This window comes from Aphidius gifuensis, linkage group LG3 (genome assembly GCF_014905175.1).
Source record: "Aphidius gifuensis isolate YNYX2018 linkage group LG3, ASM1490517v1, whole genome shotgun sequence".
Taxonomy (NCBI): Eukaryota; Metazoa; Arthropoda; class Insecta; order Hymenoptera; family Braconidae; genus Aphidius; species Aphidius gifuensis.
In genome coordinates, this window is record NC_057790.1 from 16,282,787 (window position 1) to 16,295,927 (window position 13,141).

The 13,141-nt window shown below is 27.1% G+C and overlaps 1 protein-coding gene across 3 annotated transcripts in view; it reads right to left on the reverse strand.

The window, feature by feature from the left end:
• Positions 1–13,141, reverse strand: part of LOC122852144 (zinc finger protein rotund-like) — a 96,561-nt gene that overhangs the window by 34,553 nt on the left and 48,867 nt on the right. For 2 of the 3 annotated variants that reach the window (XM_044151763.1, XM_044151761.1), the window contains exons 3-5: positions 12,031–12,102; positions 11,889–11,940; positions 2,711–2,889 (exon numbers count right to left, since the gene is read on the reverse strand). In XM_044151763.1, the coding sequence (XP_044007698.1) occupies positions 2,711–2,889; positions 11,889–11,940; positions 12,031–12,102 (303 nt within the window). The remainder of the gene's footprint in view (positions 1–2,710; positions 2,890–11,888; positions 11,941–12,030; positions 12,103–13,141) is intronic. The other variant, XM_044151762.1, reaches the window with a different exon arrangement.

Consider the following 13,141-nt stretch of genomic DNA (forward strand, 5'->3'; position numbering starts at 1 on the left):
ATTCCATACCCAATATTATAAGAAATAAAAAAATAAAATAGAAGAAGGTAATCACCATCTTCTTCTTATTCCTATAGATTTATTATATTTTTTCTTCTTTGCACACATCAACATGTTAGAGGCACTTGATCCGAACCTTACCCAACCTAACCCAATATCCTGAATCAAAAAAAAATAAAATAAAACCAGCAAAACCTATTCACAAAACACCCAATAGTATATACAAAACCCCCGCGCTAAATATATATCTTATGGGAACTTTTTTTCATAAAAATTGGATATGAATTTTCTATAATAGTATTATACTGTCGTGTAAATCAAATTATAAATAGAATCTTAAATTTATATTATATAAATTTTATCAATTGTCAACGCAACTTTATTATTTTCTTTTTTTTTTTCAAATTTTATTTCATTAAATAAAAAATATGGTTTTTTGATGGAGGTCCAGGCAATAGCTAGTAATGGTCTTGAAGACGGAAGTGAGACAGATGGTTATAGTAAAAAAAAAAAAGAACTACAGGGCATCATCATCAGGTAGATTAAAATTATATTTAAGCGAATGTTTTTAGGATGGTCATAAGAGGGATCAGGATCACTTCACTGCAATCAAGAGATGAAAGAGTAAGAGGTGGAGGATAGTTGAGGGTCTATATACTCAGAATTAAAAATAAGAGTGGTAAAAAATAGTACCGTGGTGCGTGACCGAGTGTTGAAGAAACTCTTGATATACTCTATAACGCCCCTTATTCGAAGACCATTTAACCGTGTTTTTTTTTTTTTTAATATTTGAGCTGCTTCAAATCCATTCTAAACGCATATTTCACCATACTTCCTAATTTTCTGGCCATGGCCATGTATGATGTAAAGGTGACCTCTACTGACTCTCTGATAATTGGAATCCCACTGTGGTTTATAATCCATGAATCCATCCATCTTTATATTTCACACAAGACCAACAACCTGACTATAAATTTTTCAATGAATTTTTAAAATATTATTATTTTCAGGACCTTGATGTATATCAAAATCAATTTGATATATATATTGATTCTTTATATATATAGATCATGTATAAAAATGTACATGCACAAAATATATATCAAAAAAATATATAACCCCATCATCATTATTTTATATGTATTCTAATTTTTATTTTTCTTACTTTTGCGTGCAAATAAAAATTACGTATGTAAAGTTAAGGTCGTTGCGGTTATTCTTGAGATCGAATATCGATTGAGGTCGGTTATATACAAGATGATGATGATGATGATGATGATAATGATGAAGAAAAAAGTCTACATGGGGCAATGGCAAGATTCAGCGGAAGACCGGGAGCAAAGAGATTCCTTGGTGTTACAGTATATTATAATACAGAATATATATAAAAAAATAAATATATTATATATATAAAATAAAGAGAAAAAAAAAAAAATGAATAAATAAAACTACTGAATGAGTATATGGACGAAAAGAGATAGCTGCTGTTGAGATGATATTTGTTGAGTGATGAGAAGTGAAGGGAGTAAAGTTGGCGGTAGACAGGATGCTGTGTCGTCACGGTACACTTGCCTCCTGGACTTGGATCTCTGGCCTTTCTTTTATTCCACGTTGTTGCCGCTGAGCAATGCCACAAAGTAACTCATTTTTTTTTTTTTTAACAATTTTTTTTTTCTACCGGGTTTATGGCTTTTTTTTTTCCTCAATTTTTTCATCAAAACAAATCGAAACAATTTTTTTATAACGACTTATAGTATTATTATTTATTTATTTTGATTTTTTTTTATTTTTCATTCATACAGGAAAATTACATGTATTTTTTTTATTGTAACAATGGATCTAGTTATGATTGTCTGCTGACTTTTTGTTGAAGAAATTTTTATATATATTTTTTTTTCATGACGTACATTTTTAAGGGTTGTGATTGTAATAGTATGGTCAATGGTAAAACGCAATGCCAAGCCAATTTCCCGAAGGGCCTATCTTTCTGTTGGACTGATGTTTTTTTTATTTTATTTAATTTTTTTCTACCTGGCTTATCGTATACGGTGCCGTGGCGGCAGTTAAATGCATCGATGGGATTCGACATTCCGACAGTATAGACAGCGGCTAGAGGGACAATGCAAGAGAGTCAGTAAAAGAAGAAAGGTTTATTACAACGTTCTTTTCTAGTAGCTTTACCTGATGGTCACAGCTAAATTCTTTTTAGGTATATCTAAACAGCGGTTTTACATTTTCTTTTTTTTTTTTCTTCATCAAAGAAACAAATTACCTGAACTTGGTGTTGGAAAATTTTTAAATATTTTATTTTTACAATTTCTTTTTTTTTTTTTTTATTACTGGCCATTTACTATATTTTATTTTCAAGGATGTATATATTTTTTAAGTACCGTAAATACTTATCCTAGACATGAAAATTTTTATGATAATTGCAGTTGTATTTCCTGCACCTTTTTTTGAACCCAAAAAATTTTACGGATTAACAAAAAAGAAAGGCGGAAAAAGAATAAAAGAGAACCGGACGTTATTGATTTTTTTTTTTTATGTCTTTTCATTTTGACTTGAGACATTTTTATTTTCTTCTTGTGTATGATAAAATTTATATACCTGCGAGTAGTGAAGAGGTATATATGAAGAATTGATTTTATTTTTTTTGTGTATAAAGTTAAATTATTTTTATAGCACCTATATATATTGAAATAAAACTTACTTGCGGACACATCTTGCACTGATACTTCCTGGTTGGATGCGAATGTGGTGCACCCAGATGAGGATTAAGATGTGATGGATGTGAGGGTTTAACAGTCAATGGTTGAGGGACAACTAAGAGACTCGCTGGAGGGCTTCCACTACTGCTTCCACCACCCGTACCCCGATACTGTTCATCCCCTATAAATCAATCAATAATTTTTTTTATTAATATATATATTATTTTATCCTATAATAATATAAAAATAAGTATATATTATTTGTTATAAATAAATGATGGCAAAGAAATTAAGCCTCCTGAATCTCGTTTGTGAAACAGATAGAGATTTTTCAGAGAGAAATTAAAGAAGAATTGAAGAAAAATTAGAGACGAATTAGAGATAAATTAAAGGAGATAACAATGAATAACTTTTTAAACTTTTTTTTCAATAAATATATATCTACTTGCACCGACTCCGACCCTAACTCCGGCTGTACGTTTTTTTTTTTAAATATGGATTCCAAGTTTGATCTAAATGTGTGTAAATGGACTCTTTGAATTAGAAATAGCACAATTAAATCAATAAACACTCAAATTTTTATATTTAACAATATCTACTTGCACCAGCTCTAACTCCGACCTTAAGTCCGACTCTGAGTCCGACTTTACGTTTTTTTTTCAAATATAAATTCCAAGTATGATCTAAATATGTGTAAATGGACTCTTTGAATTAGAAATAGCACAATTAAATAAGTAAACACTCAAATTTTAAAATTTAACAATATCTACTTGCACTCCGACCTTAAGCCCGACTCCGACTCCGACCTTAAGTCCGACTCCAACTCCGACCTTAAGTCCGACTCTGAGTCCGACTTTACGTTTTTTTTTTCAAATATATAAATTTCAAGTATGATCTAAATATGTGTAAATGGACCCTTCGAATGAACAATAACACAATTAAATAAGTAAACACTCAAATTTTTCATTTCAACAATATCTACTTGCACTAGCTCTAACTCCGACCTTAAGTCCGACTCCGACTCCGACCTTAAGTCCGACTCCGACTCCGACCCTAAGTCCGACTTTATACGTTTTTAAAAAAATGAGGTAAAATATAAATAGAAAAATATAATATAAGTATAAATTAAGAAAATAAAATATAATTATTTATTATTTATTGAAAAAAAAGTTCAAAAAGTTATTCATTGTTAACTATTATTTAATTTATCTCTAATTCGTCTCTAATTTTCATCTGTTTTGTCTCTGAAAAATCTCTATCCGTCTCACAAACCAGATTTAGAAGAGATCTCTAAGAAATTTTTCATAAAAAAGTAATCAAATATTATTTAACAATATATATTGTAAAATATTTATTTATTTATTTTCTAAAATTACTTGTCATAATTTTCACTCATCACGAAGTAAATTTTTAGGATTAAAAAATTTTATTTCTACATAGATCATTTGCGTATATTATAAAGAAAATAATACATTGTCATGAATGATGAAAAATAAATATGAAATACTCGTTTGATCTCATTAGCATCAAGACGATCTAGTTTTGCATGAAAATAAATGACAGGATTATTATTTCAGCATGTATATATTTATTTATTTATTGATGTTGTGATCGTCTTTGCATCACGCAAGTCAACTAAATGCATTTATGAATATATGATTATTTATTCAATATATGTAGATAAAAGTGTTGACGACTGGTTTTGTAAAAATTAATAATTATACCAGAATTAACGATGGTAGTTGTAACATCAAATTACAACTTGTGTCCTTGCAATTGCCAAGATCCTTGCCCTTTGCACAGTTTTGCATGACTCGTTGCATCATATACGCATACATTTATATACTAATATTTATTGACACTTGATTTCTAATTGTAATATGTATCTACGCTATCATTAATTATTTATTATAACTATTTTATAACTTTTAACAACTTGTTTATTTTCGTTTTCATTTTTTCATTTAATATTTTCATAACATTTAATTTTTATCTATGAATATTATATTGAAAATTGTCTAATGAAAAATTTTTCTTTAGAAATTTAATTGTCATTTTAATATGCTTGAGACAAAATAGCAATAGTGTAAAACAGTATGTATATATATTTATCTAATTGATCTTTCAAGTGTGCTTGAACCCAATCATTATGATTTGCATTCATAATAATTTTATTTATCTAAAACCTGAATCCTATGTGTAATAACGACGATATAATCGGACTTTGACTGTACGCATTTAAGTCTTGTGTAACTTTTTTTTTTTCAATATTATTATGTGTTTGTAAATAAGCGGGTTTTTAACTGTATCATCAATTTATTTAGATAAGATTTCAATCGGTCTTTTAATGATTTTTATTTTTTCATAAACCTGGAGGAATTATCCAATGATTATAAATCATTAATTAGTAAATTATGGTTTTTATTTTTGAAGAGTAATTACCAAAATTTATTTATAACTGAATTCTGAAATTCTTAACCTCTTTAGAGCTTCTATATGTACCTGATACAAATTTTCATTTTTAGCTTTTCCAAAGAATTCAGCTTCGTAGATCACTGAATACCTCTTATGTTATTCTATGTTCCTTATACCAATATTGAATTTTCTCAAAAAATTAAAAGTGAAATTTGAAATTTATTGGAGAAATACGAAATAGAAAGGTTAGCTTTACAAATCACTTGATACCTCTTGAGTTGTTCTATGTTCCTAGTAGTAAAGTCAGATTTTTCCAAAAAGTTAGAGGTAAAATTAAAATATTATTCAGGAAATATGAAATCAAAAAGATAAGCATTCAAATTAATTACTACCTCTCCTGTCATCTTACGTTCCTAGCAAAAAAGACAAGTTCGTATATCAGGAATATAAAATGACCAAAGAGGTATTTTGTGCAGTCGATAAATTACTTCTTCCAATTTATAATACCCTAATATTTTAAAATTTCGACTATGTATTTTTTTAAAAAAGACAAGTTCATATTAAGAACATAGGATAACCGAGGAGGTATTTTGTATAGTCGAAAAATTACCTCTGCCAAATTATAATACCCTGAGAATTTCAAAAATTGACTATGTTTTTGTTTAAAAAATACAAGTTCGTATCAGGAACATAAGATGATCAAAGAGGTAATTTGTGTAGTCTATAAATTACCTTTTTCAATCTATAATACTCTAATATTTTGAAAAATCGACTATGTATTTTTTTAAAAAAGACAAGTTCATATTAAGAACATAGGATAACCGAGGAGGTATTTTGTATAGTCGAAAAATTACCTCTTCCAATTTATAATACCCTGAGAATTTCAAAAATCGACTATGTATTTTTCTTAAAAAAGACAAGTTTGTATAAGGAACATAGAATGACCAAGGAGGTATTTTGTGTAGTCGAAAATTCACTTCTTCTGCTTAATAATACCTTTCTATCTTAAAAAATCGACTCTGTATTTCTTTCATAAAAGACAAGTTCGTACCAGGAGCAAAGAATAACCAAAAAAACGTATTTTGTTGGAGGAAAATTCACCCCTTTTATTTTATAATACCCTCATATTTAAAAATTTCGACAATGTATTTTTTTTTTGTAAGAGACAAGTTCGTATCAGGAATTACGAAATTTTTGATAATACATACCATCATAATGTTTGTGTGTGCAAAAAATTTAAGTAAAAAAAAAGTTTCGAATTTTCATATTTCAAGTTTTTTGCGTGAATTAAAAGAGGTAAGTTTTACAAATTACTTGAATCTTGATACATCTATGTATGTTCCTGATAATATTGACAATAATTGTCAGATATGAATAATCAAATTGAAAAAAAATATGAATATTACATTATTAATAAAGACTATAGACAAGCCTAGTCCGACACATGCTTCGAGGTGAGCTTACAGTTGATATCTCATGAGTGTAGTATATAGAAAATGAGATCTGTTAGACAATCAACTGGCTGGTTAGTTTATGCTCGTGGGAACACTTGCCAATTACTTCCCATTGTCTGACACATAAAATTGTACTTATTTTACTGTATATTATAACAATTATTATTATCATTATTTTAATACCCAGACATCAAAGTAATATCAACTGTTTTTGCGAGTATAAAATTAGCAGGAAAACAGTGAATTTAAATCTCATGTATAAAATCTTGACTGGTTTACGTTAAAATAGCCGAAAATGACGTTTATTTTTTTTTTTCATTTCAAATTTGACCTTTTGTTCAAAAATACTATACGTATACGAATGTAAAAATAAATAAATAAATAAAAGATTGATGCAATTAAAATAAATAATATATATTTAAATACTTTATTATACCATCAGTAAAAATAGCTATGGGATAATGGATTTTTTTTTCTTTTTTTTCTACGTCGTTTATTATTATTACTTTTTTTTTTTTAAGACAGCTCAAAATCAAGTTCCGTTATATCATTCGAATAAAAAACTTGTTAATTTAATACAGACTGGCTGCAACAAGATAATGCAAATTTGATTTTGAAAAAAAAAATTAAAAATAAATAAAGCAAAAAAATTAAATAACAGAACAAGACATTGAAATTTAATTCTGGTAAATATATTTATCACATAAATATAATTTTAATTAAGCATTTAATATATTATTGTAATACTTGACTAAATAAATAAATATTTCAAATGAATAAAAAACCAAAACTTTTTATTGCTTGATTAAAAAAAAACACGTGATAGTAATGATAATAAAATTATTATTTTCTTATTCTGCTATTTGTTGATTTGTTAAAAATATTTTTACATTTGTTATTTCATTGTTGCTATTTTGTCTATGTTATTTTGTTATTTGTCATTTTGTCGTGTAACCTATTGCTTGGACATTCTCAATTTTTGTTTCGAAAAATTTACTGGCAAGTGTATACATTATTATATGGCCCAGTAGTGTTTCAAACCCTGACCTATACCCTAAACCAAAAAAAAATATATTGGCATAAAGTTGTCACAAGAGCATCGCATATTATTATTCATATGTTGAATAATATTGTACACATAAAGTAAGGTCATGCAAGATTGCTATAGCTTTATGTATACGCAAATACATAATAATGAGCTTGTTGGTTATTTCTTTCTCTTTTTCACAATCTGTCTGAAAAAAATCATGAAAAATAAAAAAAACAAGCTACACTATAGACGCACAAACATAAATATAATGTAATAACATGACAACAGACAACATTTAAGAACTGGACAGGTTCTAAAAGTGCAACCGACCAAAAATAAAAAATAAAAAAATCACTGATGAATTATGCAAATAATTTGGCAAATGTCAATGATGCCTATAAAATAAGACACTATCAGTTAATCGAATATTATTATTGGTATTGAACTACGACTAAATTTTAAACCAGTGAGAGCATACACAGATATAGAATAAATTACTGGCTAAAATTCAAGGACATAATTTAAATCATACTAAAGTCAAAAAGTTTCGGTAAATCTTTACAAATATTTCATCCAACTTGGAGCAAACATTTATTAATATTTTGGTATGTAAAAAATGAATTTTAAAGTCTAAAAAATTCAGAGAAAATGAAGAAAAATCTAAGGCCTTTTTAATGTGATATGAAAATGTAACATGAAGATATGTAGATTAAAAAAAAAAAGGACAATTATACTGCATCCTTGGAAAATACTTTAGATAAAAAATTAATATTGAATTATGATAATATTAAAGTCTCGCTTAATAACTATATATGCGTGGATTAATTAATAAATACCGTTAATTTAAAAAAATAAGAAAATATAAAATTTATGTAAGATAATAAATAAATTGATTGGCCTCGTTTATCTTCATCGAGCAAGTGTTTTGTATTAATTTTAAATTTTTTTCCTTTTGATTGAAAAAAATAAATAATATACAGTTATATACATCGAGTGTAAAATTTGATAGGCATATGTGTTTTTTTTTTCTTTATTTAAATGCAAAAAGAAAAAAAATTACAGATTGAAAAAGAAAAAAATATTAATACATAAAAAAATATTATAATGAAATCTAGACATCAGCTAGACACTTATATTTTTTGTATGTTTTAGACGATGTTTTCAAGATTAATTTACCTAGGACATGGTCTGCTGGCAAAAGGTCAAGAATTTGCAAAGTTTTAAAAATTCATTGGTGAATTAAAAGAATAAAAAAAGTCAATGTGAAATTTAGAATTCAAAAGATAATTGTATATATATCGAGTGAAAAAAATCTAAGGCTGTTTCGGTAAAAAATTTCGTTGATTTGAGATATTTTTTTCGGCTTAGATAATGTTCTTTATTTATGGAAATTTTTTTCAGTAAATCAAGTTTATTTGTTAGGGAGGAGAAGCAATATTATGATTGACGAAAAATGTTTGATCATTTGAGAAAATGCTAGTGTTGTCTAATGAAAAAATAATTTCCCAAACGAAGAAAACACATGGTCTAGTATTGAAATTCTTTAAATAAACAAATTACAATTAAAATATAATTTTATAATGAATTATTTGCAAACAGTTAACTATACAAGTAAAAATTATATTCAAGTTTCAAAGAACGTAGCAGGTTTAAAAAACCCTTTGAAAAAAGAAAACAAAACTGTGGTTCTTTTTTTTTATTCTCTGGGGTTCTAGCTTTTTTTTTAGTTTCTAAAAAGTTATTTTTTTTTATTTTAATAGAGCATACTTACAAGGTGTTATGATATAAAGTAATAAAAATTTAAATCTAGACGCATTTTTTCTTTTAAATATATTAATATGTATAGTTATTATAATCAGCAATTTTATTTTATACATGTTCAGTTCAATTGGACCGTCACAACATGAAGTAACATAAACTTTTATATACTTTTTTTTATTGCAATCTTTGTGACATTGAAAGAATCAAGACTTGTTTAGTTCAGCTAACACATGAAAAAAAAATAAAAATAAATAAAATTGGCTGACTAAAACGGAAAGGGTCAGGAATTTTAACATGGCTGACCATTCTGCCTCAAATATATAGAATCAAAAATTATACATTGCTGGAAAACAAAAAAACAAACTTATACATACAACAGCAGCAGCAAAAGTTAATAAATTTACAAAAATATATACAAACAATTCAACTGATCCTTTTGTCAGGATCATTCGTAAAAAAAAATACGATCCAAATAGCATTTATAAATTTCAATACCTGCTAAGATCACAAGACACACAACATATGTGTCTTTCGACCTTTCTAATGTCGCAAGTAAATCTCATCAAGTCATCACTCATTTAAATTATTCCGAAAAAAATACACCAAAAATAACAGTTTTCTTGCGGCATATTGTATCCTAGAAAAAAGGACGCTATAATCAGGAAGTGATTAGTACCAAAAACTTCTAGTAGGCGTATATATAAATTCTATTTTTCAACGGAAAAAAAAATCTAGACAAAGAAGACACAGGAATGTAAACATATTGATTATATAGCATTGAAGGATCAAACCAAAAAATAATAAAAGTAGAAAACGCACATTAAAGATCTTGAAGATTTATAAATATATATACATGCGTACATGCAGAAATATTCGCATGATGATGATGATGATCATCATCATCACGAAATGCCAGAATATGACGCCTTCCAGGCGTTATTTGACGACCAAAGTCAAGATTTTATATATATTTTTTTCATGTTTATGTTGATGTATATTGTATACATGTGGGTATGAGTTTGTGTGCAAGTCATCTAGCTAGACAAGGCTAAAAAACACACGCGAGTTATACAAGAGCAAGAGTTGTTAGCTAGAAATGTAGACTTATATATATGTATATACAAAATTGTGATAAAAAAAAAAACATATATATATAAAGAAAAAAAAAAAAAGAAGATGGCCTTGAAGCATGTGGCCGAGCAAAGAACAAATTCACAAAGAGGAATTTGGGTGTCATGCGATTCATGCATTAAACATATATTATAGAATTTCGTATCCAGTTGAGAATATAACAGAATATAAAAGAGCAAAAGAGATAAAGAAACGATGATATTATAAATGAGATAAAAATATTATTTTCTCTGATTTTTTAGCTTAAAGATTGCGTAATATTGACGGAATACTCTTGGCACCACAGTCTAATGTGGTTTGGCTCCAAAAGAAGCCATTGCCGTATATACCAACTATCCCACAATTTTTATATATAATTTTTTTTTTTAGGTTTTAACATCACGCCCCTTCACATTTGTATCATCAAACTAATGCCTCTGTTGTTAATGGCTTTTTGAATGGTTTGTTATTATAACTCATCTAAAAGTATAGATGTGGGTATGTGTATATCATATACACAATTATTATACCAACTTTTGACTCAAATTTATACATGAAATATATTATATATTTTAGACAGTCAAAGGAACTATTGAAATTTTGTTAAATTGACTTTCTTAAGTCGTTTTTTCATCATAAAAAAATATAATCTTGCATTTTCATTGAATAAAATCATTAACAGCAAATTTAAAATAATAAAAGGGTTAATTTTCTGTTTTTTTATGGACTTTTTATCGTTTTGTTAACGGAGAAAATGTTGTAGATATAGATTTACTATTTTTTTATGTTGAGTTGGTGAGAAAGGTATAGCTAGTCTATTAAATTTTACCACAAGACCATAGTTGAATGGTACAGTGTTTTAATTCCAAATTCAACAAGTACAATGTAGAAAAAAATGTATACAAATTAAATTAAAAAAAAAAAAAAACATAAGCTACTATTTGTTGCAATTATTTGACCTAGATGTATTACGAAAGAGACATATGATGACCTTGTGCCTGGATGACCGAATGGAGAATAATGATGAAAAAAAAAAAGAGGTAAGGTTGAGGAAGCCCATATATGAATTCAACGTTCTCTGTCTATACTTTTTTTTTATGAATATATTTTAATAAAAAATAAGAGAACGGGTGAAACCTGAAATATCTATTGCCTACGTGTACATTTACATCTCGATGGTGTTAGACAATGCAAACAAAACATAAACATCACAGAGGTCCCGGGAGCAAAAGTGAAATAATAAAAAAAAAAAACCGGTTGTGTTGTCCTTTGCGTTTTTTTTTTTCGCTATGTGTGATGTAAGATGACAAAATAAAAAAAACTGCCTGTTGAACAGATGCGCCGCAAATAAATTATTTAATTTTATAGATTATTTAATTTTTGGCAAATAAAATGAAAAAAAATTTATACCTTTTTGTATGTGTCCATGATCAGCATTCATTTTAGCCTGTAACAAAAAATGCTAAATCTTATGAAATAGAACATTGAAACTCAACGCCATAAATTACATGACAATTGTAAAAATATTATTATGGCATAAGGGTTAACTAACCTCGTAACCTTGTTTGGCAGTACCACGTCCGGTTCCCCAATAATCTCCGTCCTTCTCATGGGGATTACATTGCTAGAAAACAAAATTCAATGAATTGAAAAACATTACTAAATATATAAAAAATATAATAATAATAATTGAAATCTTTTTATAGATGAATAAAATTAAATTAAAATAAATAGAGGGCTTTATTTTTTCTATATTGTATAACATTATATTGAAAGTAAGTATATGCAAATTGGCCCGTAATATGAAACAATAGTTGAATTGGAATTTTAGGTGAGAGAATTGCAATGGTTTTTTCATTGACCGATTCAGCAACTATTTAACACAATGATTTTATCCTGCTGACTTTTATTGTTTTCAATTCTTTTATTTTATCATTCAGTTGAATATTTTATTATAATAATAACTATAATATGTATATAACTATATAATAGTTGTCCGTTATTTGTAGCAAAAGAAAAAAAAAAAAATAATAAGTAGTTTGAATATATAAAAATAAAATACTGTTGAATTTCCGGGTTTGATTTTTGGATGTATCTTTTAATGATCTTCTTCGCCTGTCTCACGTCATTTTCACTGAATTTTCAGTCTATATCCGGGTCTTCTAAAGTATCGCTGGAAAATAATCATCCAAGACGTTCCCATGGAGGTCCACGTACTCAGGATACACCCTCAAAACATTAGCCCTCTTCCTGTCTATTTGAGATACATATATATTTATAGATATTTAATGCATTCATCCTTTTTTTTTAAACACCCCCCCAATCCTTGACTAACAATAATCAGACAAATGGAAGATTCAAACCTGTGCTTCTCTGATTACAGATGGAAATTTTTTTATAAAAATTCAATTTTATTTTTTTTTTATATTTAAGTTTAAATTTTTTATGTCATTTCTCGTTTAAATATAGTTTTATTATTATTTATTACTGTATTTAAAAAATGAAAAAAAAATTGAGTTAATTTGTCATTGATAAAACTCAATATTTAATAATTATTTTAAAAAATTATTATTTTTATTTTTGTACGTAAAAAATAGAGCAAGACTAATAGAACCTTTGCTCTAGAATTTAAAGAAAACATACATCTCTAAGGCAAACATACA